The 16,780-nt window shown below is 40.0% G+C and overlaps 1 protein-coding gene across 3 annotated transcripts in view; it reads right to left on the bottom strand.

Annotated features, from left to right (window-relative positions):
* kank3 (KN motif and ankyrin repeat domains 3) overlaps positions 1 to 16,780 on the bottom strand; it is a 32,308-nt gene that overhangs the window by 11,969 nt on the left and 3,559 nt on the right. For all 3 annotated transcript variants that reach the window (XM_080032677.1, XM_080032679.1, XM_080032678.1), the window contains exons 2-6: positions 6,208 to 6,282; positions 3,510 to 3,598; positions 1,474 to 3,255; positions 602 to 704; positions 212 to 442 (exon numbers count right to left, since the gene is read on the bottom strand). In XM_080032677.1, the coding sequence (XP_079888803.1) occupies positions 212 to 442; positions 602 to 704; positions 1,474 to 3,255; positions 3,510 to 3,546 (2,153 nt within the window). In that variant the 5' untranslated portion in view covers positions 3,547 to 3,598; positions 6,208 to 6,282. The remainder of the gene's footprint in view (positions 1 to 211; positions 443 to 601; positions 705 to 1,473; positions 3,256 to 3,509; positions 3,599 to 6,207; positions 6,283 to 16,780) is intronic.

Here is a 16,780-nt window from a genome sequence, read left to right as displayed (position 1 = left end):
GGACTGTTTTCTCTACAAAGTTTCTCTTTTACCACATTACATAGATGTGTTTGAATGATGTATATTCATATGAAAACTCTGCAACATGATTTGGTAGCTTTGCAATTCACTGTGTACCCCGCCATTTTCTCTGGGTTCTGGAGTTCAGAACCTGCATTAATCGACAAAGCATCTTACAAAATGTATTATTTCATACTGAGTAAAAGCATACTTCTCTTTCACAGCATCAGATGAATAACTTGTGGTTTTCAGGGTTTCCTCATCAGTGTCGCTTTCGTCTAGATTGACATTTCTCTCCTCCTCAGATGTTTCTTCCTCCAGAGCCGCCTCATCCTCCTCTGTGCTGTCTAAGCATTCGCCTTCTCCACTTTCTCCTGAAGAACTCCCTTCTTCCTCCTCGTCTTCATCCTCCTCTTCTTCTTCACTGGATGTAGATTCATACCTAGTACATAATAAAACAAATTCACATTTTTGGCACTCAGATGGCACAACACTGCAGGGAAAGGTTTTGGTTTGAAACCTGTTAAGTGTTATTTACAAACTCAAGACTATCTGCCACCCTTTTTTTGTTAAAAAATAAAATAGGGTTCATGTTACCCACCCTCCATTTAGAATACCAACAAACTGCAGGCTCTTCTTGCCAGCAGTGCGTTTCTCGTTTGAGTCACTCCCATCCTTCCTCTTCATGATTGATTTCAGCATACCTGTTACCATAACGGAAGCAGATGGATCAAACAATAGTTCAAACAAAGAAAAACAGAGAAGTGAATGCGTCACTATTAGCAACATTATGTTGCTAGATGATTGTGTCATATACAAATTATTCATATTTTGTTTTGTTTTTTATTTTATTTGTTTGGAACATTAGTTGCATTCCAACAAATGTTATGTTTTAGTTAGTGATGCTTTATTATCTTATTTCTGAATAAATTCAAATATGTTTTCCTTTAAGGAACGAGGTAACTTGAAAGTAATTATATCATCATAAAGAACATTTTCTTCTGTACACTCATAATGACGTACTAATCTGTAAGTCAGTGCACAACAGGTCAGCTTGTTGTGCAGCAAGGTGAAATTGCCTAAAGGCAAACTAAAAGTCCACATACAGTATGTGTCCACTAAAAAAGTTTTAAGTTGTAGTTTTAAATGAGACAGACATTTACTTTTAAAATAGCACAAGATTACATTCTTTAGTTAAACTTTAGCTATTCCAGGGAATTTATCCTGACTTATGAATTTGGCTCTGTGATGAACCGCGTTGTGAACTTAAAATAATATTCTCTCTCTAATATGTTCCGCAAAATGCAATTATTATTTATTTGTGGTAAGGTTTTTGCACCAATTTTATAAAGACAAATAAGTATACATTGTATGTACTTTGTGATGAAAAACATACAAAGCAGCCGCATATGATGTCCTGACCTCAAACTTGTTTAGCCCTACAATAAAGTCAAATACATCTCAAATCCTCACCTGTCTTGGTGTTGCTGGCTGCAATCTTCTCTCCATCTTCCTTTTTCTTCTCAGCCATACTGACCATCTCTAAATCTGGTGAGACCTTGTATTCAGCAATCGTCAACTGTCTCTTTTTTGGCACTGTAACTTTCTTCTCCTCAGCCTTTTCCTCAAACAAACTCTCCCATTGACACCCAGTGCTGACCACTTTGACAGGAGCTTGTTCCGAAGTTTCCAATACAAAATCAGTCTGGGTTTCCTGCTCGATTTGACCTGCTGTTAAGTTCTCACCTACACATGCATTGCTCACATCAGGACGGCACAAAACTGCAGCATGCTTAAACACAGAAGTCAATGTCTCTACCTGGGCATCCATCGTGTTTGGTTTTGCAAGAACCCCCTTCTCTAACGTGATTTTGGAGTTTTTTTCCTCCATCTGAGCTTCGAGGACCCCCATGTCTTTGTTGGCCACACTCAATCGATCCTCTAGAGCCAAAATGGAGTCTTGCTGGAATTTAATGGTGTCCTGTAAGGTGTCGATCTCCCGCTGGGCCTCACTTGTCAGCCCAAGTAGGGACTCCATAACCCAAACCTCAGCCTCTTTTGTCTCCACTCCGGCCTGTGTTCCTGCCTCATGAGCCAAAAGGGCCTCAGTTCCTGTTCCTTTCTCACAAACATTTACCCTGGTGCCCTCAGAAGCATCTTTCACACCCTGGCTGTAGTAGAAAACAACAGAGTCCATTGGCATCTCATCCCCAACAGCCACTGATTTATTTTCAACAACAGACACTTTTTCTGAAGCGTTTACTAAAGCTTTGGATAATGGTTCTGTAGTTTTTTCTTCCTTTCCTTCAAATTTCTCCGTCAGCCTTTTCATCTCACCAGATTTACCGAGGCCTTTGAGCCCAGGTGTGGGTGTTGCAGTTGGTCGATTTTTGATACTGTGGTCAGTTTGAGGGGTTGCTGTGGTTTGAGTAGAAGATTCTGTAGAAGGTTGCTTTTGCTGGGCCACCTCCATGGCTTCTTTCCTCTCCTGCAGGGCTAACAGGAGCATGTCTTTCTCTGCACGAAGCTTGGCCAACTCTCTCTCAAGCGCAGGAACACCCTTAACCCTTTCTTCCATTTCCTTCAGCTGTTTCAAGGCTGTGGCCATCTGCTCTCTGACTGTCTGAAGTTGGCTGGGTGGGATTGCTGGAGTGCTGCGCCCAGATGTCTGAGGACTGGGTTTAGTCCAGCTACTAGGCAGAGGCTGATTGGATGGAGTAGCAGGTAGCAGCTGTTTGGGAGGATCTGCAAGTTGCAAGCGCCCCCCATTAATGTGCTGGTGGGTTTGTTCTTGTTGTAGCCGCCGGCTGGTTTCCAGAAGAGTCCGTTCAACTCTGGGGTTGCGCTGCGGTGGAGGTGGTGGCACTTTTGCTCCGGCAGACAACGGAGGAACATTGAGAAGGGTCACAGGAGAAAGACAGAGCCCTTCACAGGGTGCTGACCCAATGCGGTTGCGTGGAGGAGGCGGCGGAGGAGCCCTGCCATCTTCACTAGCCGGAGACGCCAGAGACTCTGTGGATGTCCAGCCACTGGTACGTCCTCCCACACTAGGAGTCCTCTGGGACAGTTTGATCCCTCGGCTTGGACGGCGGGAGCCTACAGGTGCCCGGCGGAGATTGTGCCCACTTTCTATCTCTTCTACATATTTGAGGAAGTCCAGATCCAGCTGGAAACCATAAGGAGTCTGGACAGAGTACGAGCCGGGCTGGTCAGCCTCCTCCTGACTGGAGTAGATGAATGGAGAGCTGCCCAGATCTGATGGGAAAAAAACATGTGGTCAATATCGCAACATATAATTGGTACAAATCTTTAGCACATTTTCTATATTCCCTGCCTTTTTTGGCACATTGCTACATTGCTACACATAGCTGACAAAAACTGTCAATCAGTGTTATAGAGCATGTATGGGGTGACGGGCATGTGTGTGTCTGTTTACATTTTCAAAGTCACAAAAAAATAGGGATGTGAGATGGAATTACAAAAACAGGCATATTAGTGCAGTTTCTTACCAGGCAGCTTTGGATTAACTTGTACAGACTGAGTCATTTTTCAGGACTGGGACCTTTCAGCACACACACGGCTTCAAATCAACACCTGGCTAAAGAAAACACACAGTAACATGCATTCATCATGGATGTACTTGAAGGAAAGGATGTTATTTTTAAAAAACTCCACAGTAGTTAAGTCAATACATTTCCGCAAGAACCTTATTTATTCTCTTAGTATAGGTAGTATTTTCACCGTCAGCATCAATTTTCTGAACATGTAACATGTATATATTAGGGCTGTCAAGCAATTAAAAAAATGTATCTAATTAATTACAGGCTCTGTGATTAATTAATCTAAATTAATCGCATACTTATATGACACTTTTATGCCTGTTTATAAACAACTGTATAGGCTACCGTTCGTTTCTCTCTCTCTCTCTCTCTCTCCCTCTCCCTCTCCCTCTCTCTCTCTCTCTCTGTCCGTCTCTCGTAACTTCTGTCTCCTCCCCTCAGCGAGGTTTCTACATTAAATAAATTCACACACACACACACACACACACACACACACACACACACAAAGGAGGAAAAAAGACAGGAATATCTGCTAGGAAGAGTGTGAGGGTGTCCGTTAGCGGGAGACGATTGCAGCTAGCAAACAGAAGTGAGACGGAGGAAGATTGAGAGATAGCCTACTGTTTTGAACCTACACTGTTAATTAGGCACCCACTAAACCAATAATGCACAGACACTGCGGAGAATAACATAAGACGTATTCCTACCTTCATGCTTATTTTCCCGGAGCAGCCCATAACACATCCATACAGCCCTCTCTATGCTTCTTTATTTACTGTTTAATCCCGTGCGGGTCGTTTCTGCAAGCTATAAGTGCAGCTCCGCTATCGTCTCACCTCTTTTGCACCGGGTCAAAGGGCAATGTAGAAGTGCGATTAATCTGCGTTAATTTTTTTAATCGCGTTAATTTTTCTGTGATTAATTAATCGAAATTAACGCCTTAATTTGACAGCCCTAGTATATATATATAACTTTTAGACAACCCAAGATGTTCCTTACTCTTATTTTAAAGGTGGACAAAGTTGCTTTTTTATAGCAGTTGTAGACTTACTCAAAGTTTCAGAAAGGACTGAGGAAGTTTTCTTATGGCTTGTTAGCACGTGTGACAGCCTGTGACTAAATTGAAAAGAAGGTGAATTCCCTTTTTTCAGAGATAAAGAGGTTTTGTTAAATGGGCCTCTTGTTTATTTTTCTTCCTCAGAGGTGTTGAAGGACATTAAGCCTGACATCATCCATACCTCAGTGTGCGTGTGTGTGTGTGTGTGTGTGTGTGTGTGTGTGTGTGTGTGTGTGTGTGTGTGTGTGTGTGCGTGCGTGTGTGTGTGTGTGTGTGTGTGTTCTACTTTCAAGCTTTCAAACTCCTTACAAGTGGTCACTTGAGCTGTCAGAAGATCTATCTGGTAATACTAACTCTAAATAGGTCCTAGTAAACAAGATGCATTCCCAAAATGTAAATGAACATAAAGGGTATGTATAGAAACTTCTGGGACACGGTGAAGATGACAATAAGGATTAACAACTCAGAACGAAGTAAACAACAAAGAGTTGAATGGTGCCCAAAAACCACAAGGCAGCGGCCCATTAACAAAAGGATCACACCATCCAACTCTACTAAAAAACCACAAGTTCACTCAAATCCTGCCATACTGATTCACTAGGAAATGTATTATTTTCTTTTGGAATCATTTCCATTTATTCAGACACACCAGACAGAGAAACCTGGAAGGGACTGACTACACTAACATCATAATGCTAAATATTTAGTTATTAATGTATTTAAAAAATAAACATTAAAATATAATTAAGGTTTTAAGTAGGAAACTGTTCATGAAAGTCTGACTATAACATCTGTTTTATTATTCTGCTATTCATCTTTAAAACATGATCTGTTCACAATATCAAGATATACTGTACACAAATGTAGGGCTTTTCTTTGTTCAGCCTTAGTAGCTATGTCTGCTCATATTAATGACCTGATTCTTCTTCCGTTTGTTCCAAACAGCACAGGAAATATAAAACCCTTCCTGTGCTTCAGGAAAAGAGCTACCAACTGCATGAACTGGATATTTTCTAGATGATTGTCTAACAAATACAGAGAAAAGGTGGAAACTTTAACTTAAAGGTAAGCGATTTATTTATGTTAATATAAGTGTTAAATCGCTCTTTATTCATACAGTGATCACTTATATAGTGTGCACGTTTCATTAAGCCGATCTCTCAGTCAACCGCTCTGCATATAATCGGCATATAAACTTTTCGGGGCTCCCACTACTGATAACCAATCAGAGGAGAGAACGCTACACACCGGCACTCGTCTCACTGCCGGTGCACGTGCAGAGCGACAGATGGGTGAATGTGTATGCGCCTACAATGGCGGAGCAGGTAAAAATCCTTCCCAATGTCTGTTTTTATGGTTTTTATCATGTTTTATCGCACTTAAAGAGCAGAGATGATGCTATATAACTCGCTGCTTGAAGACCGCAGTACAATAATGTGGTGACATGGGGACAAGGGAGGGGACTGCTAACTGCAGTCACTGACAGCTACCTAAACTGGCCATTCCGCTTACTGAACCTTTAAAGATAACCGATAATAACTTTAAAACGGTACAATGAATGCTTTGATGTTGTGTAGAGGAGATGTTTACCTCTTTCAGCCGCTCAGTGAGTGATTCATGCAGCTGCAGTTCAGGCTCTTTCCCTCCTCCCTGCTCCACACAGCCCTGAAATAAAGGAAAACAAAAACCATCAGAAATGTCATAACAGTTGAAAATATATATGATACGATAGAATACAACTTTATTGTCAGAGCAAGGCTGAAATTGGCAGCAGCAACTCCATTACCAACATAATAATAAAGACAATCAAGACAGAACTCAAAAATACATACATTCATCACCAGAAGACAACATTTCAGGCACATGTTGTTTCCTATTTGTGCTATAACAAAGCACATTTAGGAAACACTGCAGCATGGCACAACAAAAGTATGTAAATTGTATATTAACCATATTATACAGAAGAAAAGTTGCAACATAATGGATGCAGATACTTCAATACAGGAGACAAGCAGAGTGATTTTTAACGAGGCATTGTTTTCAATTGTTTTGTTATGTAAGAAAAACCAGAGATTTGCTATTTCCTGACAAAAGTTGAAATCAAGTAAGAGAAGCCAGAGTGAGCTAGTTGAGGGGGAAAGTATTACAAAAGTGTTAATGCTTGACAACAGGACACTGTGACAAGGTGTGTATCACCTGCATCACCACAAACCCAATGATGGCAGGTGTGTTGTTTTACAAAGAAAATTTGTGTTTTTTTGTCAATGTGGGTCATATAAAGACCGTGTGCATCAGACATAAAAGTACTTTAGTGTGAATCCAAGTTTCTTCTGCAAAACAAAGAGACTGATACAATTTGTTTTTGAAATATTAAAGCACATACAGTATAGGAAACAGTAACTTGTACCTCCCCCACACACAAAGCTCAGGTACATGCAGTTATTCAATATGTTTAAAACACAGTACACACTCTTGGAGCAGCACACACACAGATGTGTTTTCCAGCTGCCTTGGGCACATTCCTACACACTGTTGCAACACGCCGGTCGTCCTTCTTACTGACTGACTACAGATAACCCATAAACACACACACACATATCACCTGTCAGCCTAGACCACAGCAGACAGTTTATTTTCAAAGTTAAAACCACAACATTCAGACAGACAGAAGATAAATTATCACATATTATACGATGCGTTGTTGTGGACAAAATACTGTATGCAGTGGAGAAAAAAAAGTGAAAAACCTTCTCTTAACAGCATTCTCTTAATAGTATTAGTTATTTTTGTTGTTTTTAGTACAGTTCCAAAAGAAGAAAAAAAACCTGTGATATTGTTTGTGTCAGTGACAACAACATATGTGTCTTTAAACATAAAGCAAAGTGTGAATGAGTTTCTGCAGAGGTTTTATCATATAATCATCATCATCATAATTGTCGCACTGAAAAACACAGGGAAGAAGGCTTTTCTACACATCGACTATTACGACTGTATGCAGGCACTTAGATTTTGACAGTAAGACATATGTTGATATAGAAAGTCCAGGTTTGGGAAAGCTCCAGCTTTCTGGTCATTCAGTTTTCATAGTGGAAAAAAAATTACAATTTATATTCTACCCAAGTACACGTATTGATTTATATTATTAAAGTTGCTACGAGGAACTTTGGCGGCTGGCGGCCCCTTTGGACAAAAGCGGTAGTATTTTTACGACGCCAGCTGTCGTAAAGCTGTTTTCTAGCGCGTGCTGGCCGGTGCGAGTGTCAAATGATTAGGACGCAATATAGTGCATGTCCGTGTTGAAAGTGTGAGGGCACGGAATCTTTTCGGCTCCGTGAGAGTGGTTAGTGACACTGCATCAACTAATGCCAGTCAGTGCCACACAAACCTGATTGCAATGAGTTGATGCAGTGCTGAAAGATTCCGTGCCCTCACAGAAAGCGAATGAACGAGAAATGGCAGTATGGATCACGATGAGGTAATGTGTTTATGTTGTTGTAAATAATGACTATTTCAGATGAATAATGGTCATCTGATGATGATGAAGCAAAGTAAACTTTGTTTTAGTACTGTTCATTCACTGCAAAAGTAAACACTGCAGGACTAGTTCACTCCAGTTAAATTGTTAACACGTTGTTTACACTCCTCCCGCCCGTCTATCACTCACTCTCCCTTTTAGCTTTTTATTGTTATTAATTGAATTTTCTTTTTTTCTTTGATGGTTCTTCCCTGTTATCAGCCATTATGATGCAAAATCAGTGTCTCAAACAAGGCTCCCCTTCCCTTACCTGGAGGGATAGGCTACTCAAATTGCGTTGCTGCGCTACCAATACGAACATGTGACCATAGAGCCTGCATTCGCAAGCCGAAAATCGGACTGGGTGTGCGACCAGACCAAAGGCATTAATAAAAACTATATAAAAACTGCTTTCTTTGAACTGATGTTCTCGTTTGCTGTTAAAGGTAGATTATCAGAGGAAAAATTAGGCTATTTTAAGGATGTTTAAAAGTTCCTCGTAGCCGCTTTTAGTACTTAGATGTATTTTCAAGAATGTATTGATGGTTCAACAGCACTAGACTGATGGCATATACACCATTATTCTTATGAAATGGTATCAAACTTTTCTTACACTATTCAAAGACACCAGAAGTTTATTAAATATCTATATCTGCGTAACGTGTTAAAATGAATAAGTATATTCTCCTCTACCGCCTCTATTCTTTTGATTTATTCTTTCTTTTTCATTCATCAATGTTCCTTTTGATATTCCACATTTTCTTATTTTACCATTTTCTTACCTCCTCCTTTCAACTCGACCCTCCTCACATGACTCATTTCTCATCTCACCCGCCACACACACAGTCCTATCCTCAAGTTTTTTTCTCTGATTTGATGAGAGACAGAAAATTACAGACTTCAGGGAGAAGCAGCATTCTTTCCCTCTACACCCGAGACACAAAACACATACAACACCGAATGCCAGTGTTGATAATGACACTCGTAAAAGCCAAAAACTAAACAAAAATGCCTATAAACCAAGTCACATAAGTGAACACACACAAACACAGCAACAGAAACACAGTATAAACCTGCATAAACACAAACTACGAGCAGTCATATCCAAAAACACACAGTCTCATGACCCTGCAGTCGGACAAAGAAGATGTTGACAGCTACAAATTTCAATGTAGATCAAGGCATTGCGGGATTACTACCTTAACGCAGTTCTATTGTGAATAAAAACGTAATTGTTCCTCTGTCTGACTGAAAAGCCTGAGACGTCTTAATGTCCATAGCTACAAATTACATGACATTCTTGATTCAGTTTTGCTGTAACACTGCAATCCTCAGTGCAGGAGGTCACTGACAAACACACTGAAGTCTTAGTTCTTCCTGTTACAGACATTTTGCAGAAAGTGCAGCTGCACAATAATGTTCTGCCAGCAATATTGGCAAACAAAAGTGTAAAATAAAACCAGAGAAAATTTAAAAAAAATAATCCTACAATGTGCAACTAAGAGGAAAACTTAGTGTAGGTTGTTTGTTGCGATTCAAGAAAGCTCTATATCCATTTCTATTGGTTTAAAAGAAGTACAGTGTTATTTTATGCTTGTAGTTATTACAGTTAATATAAAAAGTATATAAAAAGTTATAATATATAAAAAGTTTAGGAAATTATGAGCCTGTAAACCAAAGTGTAACTTTGTCTTTTTGAGCATTATTGAGATATAATTGTACTCATCATAATAACTGTAGTAACTGAATCTTTGAACTTGACAACATCGCTCTTGATTTCTGATGGGAAAATAAACTAATAATAATAATAATAATAATGTTATTATGTATTATTAACATTATACAGTGTTAATAGTAAAGTACAGTTTTTAATCAGACCTACGGACAACATAACTAAGATGTAAATCAGTGGAATTAAGGGACTCATAAATGTATACTGATTGAGACTGATTTAGGAAGAAGTGAATCAGGCCACAGACCAAATGTGCAGCTGATTTTACATTAAAACCTTGCATGTTGTCTTTGTCATTTAAGATTTACTTAACTACAACTACTTACTGAGCTTAATTACAACTACAACTGTTTGAACTACATTTAAAAAAAATGTTAAGGTACAATACCTTATGACCAAAAGTGTTTCCTATAAAATGGCAAATACAGAACAAATAGTAATTAATAGATGTTCCTCTCTGGTTCAGTGGGAACGTAGATAAGTGGAGAAGTACTGGAGCAGACTCAGGGTTGTGTTAATATTACAGAAGAGAACATCAGGTTGTCCTGTGTTCAGTTGGGAGAGGAAATGTTGTGCTGGTTTAAGGCTCAGAGCCATGTTGTGAAACAGTGACTTCATCCTGATCGCCACCCTTTTCCCAAGAAGAGAAGCCAGCGAGAGGAAGAGTCACAATCTGAAAGACAAGGAGGGGAGGCCCTGAGAGGCGACACCCTTACTCAATGACAGCAGTTTTTACTCTCCAATTGCTTTACACGAGAAAAAACCCCATTCAGAAACACACACATACAAGCCGAAAATACAGGCCTCCACCCCATATAAACACCACGCATGCCAACATGCACACTTCTATTATAAATATATGAGGACATTCACTGATTTTACATTGATTTAACATAACACAAAATAACTGCTCCAAAATGGACCTTGAAGTGAGATTGTTCTGTAGTCGATACATCCAAGCATCGACACGAATGTCCATTTTAACAAACTTCAGACTCTCATCCCAGTTCATTTTAAACTGCTAATCCTTAGCTTAATCTCTTGTAGAGGCAAGGAGAATATTTATTTCATCCTTGAGAGGAGATTTAGGCCTAACAGAAATACACACACACACACACACACACACACACACACACACACACAGAGGAGGGCCTCTCTTCTGCTGGGATAAATCTGTAGTTTCCTGAAGGGAAGCCCACTACTCCCCCGATAAATCCCCCTCATCCCTACACACACACACACACACACACACACACACACACACACACAACCCCTTCATGCCCCTGTTGGAGACCTCCCATTGTCTCCTAGTAGGAACTGGAGGGGGTGGGAGGTCCTGCCAGGAAACCCATCGAGCTGTCCTGAAAGCTGCTTCCTGGAGGCAGCAGGAAAGCACCAGAGAGAAGACTAGCAGAAACAGAGCGCTGAACAAATAGAGCCAGCGTGACACAAACACACACACTCTCAAAGCGTCCTGCAGCACTGAGGCTGACATCACATGATGCATCACACTGGGGTTAGATAACGTGTTATCAGTTTTGGTTGAGCACTCAAGTGATTAAGTGTTAGTGTGCATTAAAGCTCAACCAAAGTAACACTATCACCTTTACATGCAGGAGATGCCATTTCCTTTCTCCCATCTCTTCAACATTAATCACAAGCTGAAGTCACATCACCAACATCTTGTGTGTCCTTCTGTTTCCACACCAAAAGAGAACAACTTTAAAAAAAAAATCACAAATTAGGTTGACTTCAAACATCACATGTGTCCTGCTTCCCCTCCCTCTTCCTTCCAGATTCTCCAGCAAACACAATCAGGCACATTGAGCCTCCACAATGAGGCTTTATGCTTCTTTGGTGGCGACGCTGTTTTCGAAAAAGTGTTGTAAGGGCCTCGTTGTTTTCGCCACACCAGCGCTTCTCCCCCTTCCCGCACTCCCAGTGTCAAAATGTCACAAAGTGAATTCAATAAAGTCACTGGGGAAGTCTGACGCTTGGTGAGTTTTTAAATGAAGAGACGGAGTCGCTCAAGGCTCCCACAGTGTATCTGAAGATCCTTAGAACCAGCTGCTCCGATTCAAATATCAAAATGAAGCTTTTCATTAAGTGAAAAAAGACAACATCCAGTGATAACTTTAAGAAAATGAATTCCTCCTTGTACCTTCTTTTTCGGATCTCCTCGATCTGATATTTCAGATAGGTGTTCCTTAATGAAACATTACTAATTCTACATTGTGTGTATTATTAGTGTACTGTTGGAGGGAGGGAGGGAGGGAGGGGTGTATTTGATCTCAAAAAGTCAGAGGCAAGTAGCAGACTTGCCAACGTCATTGTGTGACATTGTGTGTGAAACAGACAGAAAAATCGGAGAACTCTTACGCTTCCCAAAAAGTGAGAATTTGAAACTATAAAAAGACTAACTTTGGAAATATCCTGCTTTGGAAATAAAACGGCTGAAAATCACTCAGCAGTTGTAAAATGATGTTGTTATAGATTGCCTCTTCATGGATAAAGGATGCCAGTAACAACTCTCTGCGTCTGTTGGAAAAACTTCATTGTTGTTTTTCGTCCAGTAAAGAATCAAACATGGACAACCACAGACACAAAGACCTGACTGGACATTAATGAATTCTTGGAATAGCATTGTTTAACATTTCCTCCTGTAAACAATGATGTTTGAAGCCAAAAAACTGCGTAGTTTGTGTCCCAACAGCATCATCATCATCATCCAGTCAGCTGAGACCGGGGCCGTCCCAAGCCTGCTGACTGGCTGCCCCTCCCTGAAGCAAAGCAGGACTCACAAGTGAAGTTTCCCCCAATTAGCCAGTTTCCAGCGCTGATGTCATGCTCCATTATGGAGGAAAAGCACTGTGTTCTCCCACAAATTCTGAACCTTTGTAGAAGCTGCTTCTTAAATATCCTCTTAGATCAAACGTCACCAGTCTTTTTTCAATCTCAGTTTACATTTTGTACATTTGTCTCTTTCCTCTCATTTCCTTCCTCTCTAAACACTTCAGTTCTTTGTGTTTTCTAGCCAAACAATAACTCAAATAAACCAGCTTTGGACATCTCCCAACATCTCTGTTGACCTACATATTTATTCCACAGATTTGTATTCAAGATGAGTCTGTGAGCCATTTTGTCTCTTTCACAACGGTAGCAGCCAGAGTATCCAGATGTTTGATTCTCATAACTACAGAACAAGACCAGATGTCAACAGTTCTGCTTTCTGCCAAGAAACAACCATACTATATGTGTCTATCATCGTGCAATTTCCTTCACTGTTGGAAATTATACCAGTACAGCATCTCTTTGATGGAGGGTCGGGGTAATGACAAGGCACTAACATAGGTCTTTGAAAGTCTTTGAAAAGTGTCCCAAAGCCCCTGAGAACACACCTTTGTCGCCATGGAGCTGCTCCTGTGGAAAATACATGTTACTGGGCTCTAATTTGGTTTTTCCATCACGCTCTGATTCAGTTAGCTTCTTAGCTATACTGTATATTCTTGTAGTTGCCCTGAGAGGCATTTTGACATGTTGTCTGGCAGTCGTTGCCTTCTGGTTGACTCCAATCCACCCAGTTTGATTTGATAACTCCCAAATTGCAACGAACACTCCTTTCATAAAGTTTGCCATTAAGTGAGTCTTGTTCTGTTGCCCTGTGTTTTATATCATTTATTAATGTATTATTTCCTTTCAGCAGTTCTTTTTTTCTTTTTATTGACTTTTAAATAGAGAATGGACAAAAGCTACATGAACAATATGAACAAAATGTATTAATAAGTCCATAGTCAATGGGAGGGTACGGGTTACAGTTGAAGTGTGGTCTGAGGGTTGACAAGGTTTTTAACAAATGTTTCCTTGTGTATGACCTGACCAGGGCGGTATTGGAGCCTCTTTGTATGACTTCACGGGGCTGGGTTGCTTTTCCACCAGCACTTCAGTGCTAAACACAACATTTGTTCCATTATGAGCCTGTGAACAGAGGTGATCTCTGTGCTGCAATGGGTTTGAGAAACCTGCATGAAACAGAAGTTCACAGCCTCACTCTCACTTTGCCCTCAGAGAGATATTTCAAATAAATGCAAATGAGGTTTAAAAAGTTTGGTGGCATCACAGTTACATGAAGGACTGTTTACAAAAGCAGTCGAGATATGATTCCTCCACAGTGAAGCGTCAATTCAGGCACTGCGAGAAATATGACCTTTTTGGTGATCAAGCCACAAGAGGCTGGTCCGTCTTAAAACAAGTTCACCACTTACACCATATTCCAGCCAAACAGCCTTTTAGGGTAATTTCTTACAACTTTTAAATCATGGCCTGTGTCTGGGAGGGAACCAAAAATTGCCAGATACTGCCAAGATGCAGCAGTGTTTGGTTAGTCTGGTGTTTTCCTATCCTGATGTTAGTGCGCAGAGTTTGGATAGTGCTTCTTTCCCAAGCTCTAACAGTACTTGAGCTGACGTGGGTATTTTTAGCACTGTGTTTTACATTCAGAGTTTCTCAGGCAGTGGAGATATCAGAGGGAGAAGTGTTTGATCATTTGACCTCAATGAAAATCCTATAAATTCAAATTATAGTCTTGTTTTGTTTTCATGTTTTGTTTCACATTCATCAAACGGTATAACCGTTTGTTTGTAGGCTGATTGGACATCAATTCTTGATAGAAATGTACCAAATGTTTTTCAAAAGTTTGATAATTAAACCACCTTCACATTGTGTGAGGGGGGCGCTAATGCACAATAACTGCTAGCTGCCTGCTACCCACTATTCCACAGAAAAGAGAATGAAGATAAACAGACAGGGTGGCTGTGACATGAGCGACAGTTTACTGAAGAAACTGCAGGGCCTATGATCTGCAGAAAGCAAGAAGCCATCATCCACAAGAAGAATGGTCACTCAACTTCAGCAGTTAGGAAATATTTTGGATTTTACCAATCCAACAAAAACAGAGCAGAGGACCATGCAAGCTGTGCAGAGGTAGCATGCCAGCTTAAACAACAACATGCAGAAAGAAATTGAGTGTTATTGGTTGACCCTTGACAAGCACCAGGCCAGTAAGTGACTACACAGCAGCAAACTATCATATCAGCATTAGTTTAAACCACAACTAACTTTCACTCAGGTAATTCATGATTCTGTTGACCCTTTGGGAATGCTTGGTACCCCAACGAACGGCTGACAAAATAAATGCGGACCAAACCAAGCCGCTCGGTAGAAACAAGGCTAAAGAGTCCAGGTCTTCTGGCGAAAGCCGACTGTTGATCGATTCCAAGAGACGACTTTTGGCAAAAACATTTTTTACAGCAATCACTAATTGTATTTGAATGGAACAAAACCACCAACAGACCCAAACACCCCAAATGTTGATATATCTCATGTCCCTTTAGTACCAATTTTATAAAGAAGAGGATTCTTAGATGCAGGTATAAAGTTATCCCGTTATCTCAAATGATCCAACACCATTTTCTCATGATCACAACTAAAATATCATATTTTGACTTTGACAGACACTTTTTTTTCAATGTGTCTGTCAACGTCAACACTGTGATGAATTATATAATCACAATCAATTCAATCACAGTTGATTGAATTGATTCCAAAAGTCCCAGAAGAATGACATGATTAGAATAATCAAACACTGACATACATTCAACATTATTCATTTATTATTTGTACTCAATTGAATTGCTGAAATTAGATTTCTGCTAAACCAGTAATCTGTCATCTGATATCTCGTGATAACAATTACATTTAAATTCAATCTGCAGAACCGGAGAGAAAAACATATAAATTGTTTTCTTGGGATTCAAAGGTTAGGAAATCACGAGGAAAATACAATCACGAGCCGCTCTTAATTCCTGTAAATATCAGTGTTTTCCAACGACACAGAGTGGCCTGGGACCAGACAACTGTACGTTTTACTGTTGAACATTTTCTGTCATTTCTCTTAATTACTCATCTCTGTTCACTTTCCTAGCTTGATGCTAACTGTGGAGAAATAAAACACAGAAGGGTTTTACCTAGTTAAAACTTGAACTACATGTAGGGAAACTCTCAAACACATTGAACTCTTTTAGAGTGCCTCCTCTCCTCTCCAATCGGATAATCTAGCATGAAGCTGAAAGTGGCAATTTCCATTTTTCAAAGCCTGTAAACCTGTAAGCCTGCTAATTATCATGCAAGCCTGCTGCTATCAGGAGCCACGCAGCCACAACACTTAAAACTAATTGTTACGGAGAGCAGAGAATGATCATGTTTACATTTTCTTGCTAAAATCTTTTGAAATTATTGTTGTGATAGCAATCAGTGGATTTCAGCGTCATTGCTTTAAACAACAAATAAAAAGACAACAGGACAAGGATAACATTACATAAAATTAAAATCAGCCAAATGTACTTAAAATGTTGAATGTTATTCAAATTGCCCAGTGAGTGTTATCAAGTACTACACTGATTGATTTTTTATTTTAAAAAAAGTTAGACTTTTTATTTATTGATAAGAGACCTAACGGGCATTACAAGACAAGACGCAGGACAAAGGACAATACTAACAAGAGAGGGAATAGCAACAGCAGTGAGTGAAAAAAATATATACAAACACAGAATAGAAATGTGTGTGTTTGTGTGTGTGTGTGAGAATGTGAGAAAAACACCTTATATTAGGTATCAAATTGTGCTGACTGAGCTACACAACAAACATAGTGTTAAAAAGGGTCCCTGCGGAGTTCTCAACCCCTAGTGGTGCGTCTGTGGCTAATGAGCCAATACACCAGCAATGGCTTGGAAGAAAGGACTATTATCTATCTATAAAGCAAGAAATGGCTGTGTGTGTGTGTGTGTGTGTGTGTGTGTGTGTGTGTGTGTGTGTGTGTGTGTGTGTGTGTGTGTGTGTGTGTGTGTGTGTGTGTGTGTGTG

The sequence above is a fragment of the Ammodytes marinus genome (assembly GCF_949987685.1).
Source record: "Ammodytes marinus genome assembly, chromosome: 8".
NCBI lineage: Eukaryota > Metazoa > Chordata > Actinopteri > Uranoscopiformes > Ammodytidae > Ammodytes > Ammodytes marinus.
Note: the sequence above shows the minus strand (reverse complement) of the source record. Positions and strands in the feature narration are given on the sequence as shown.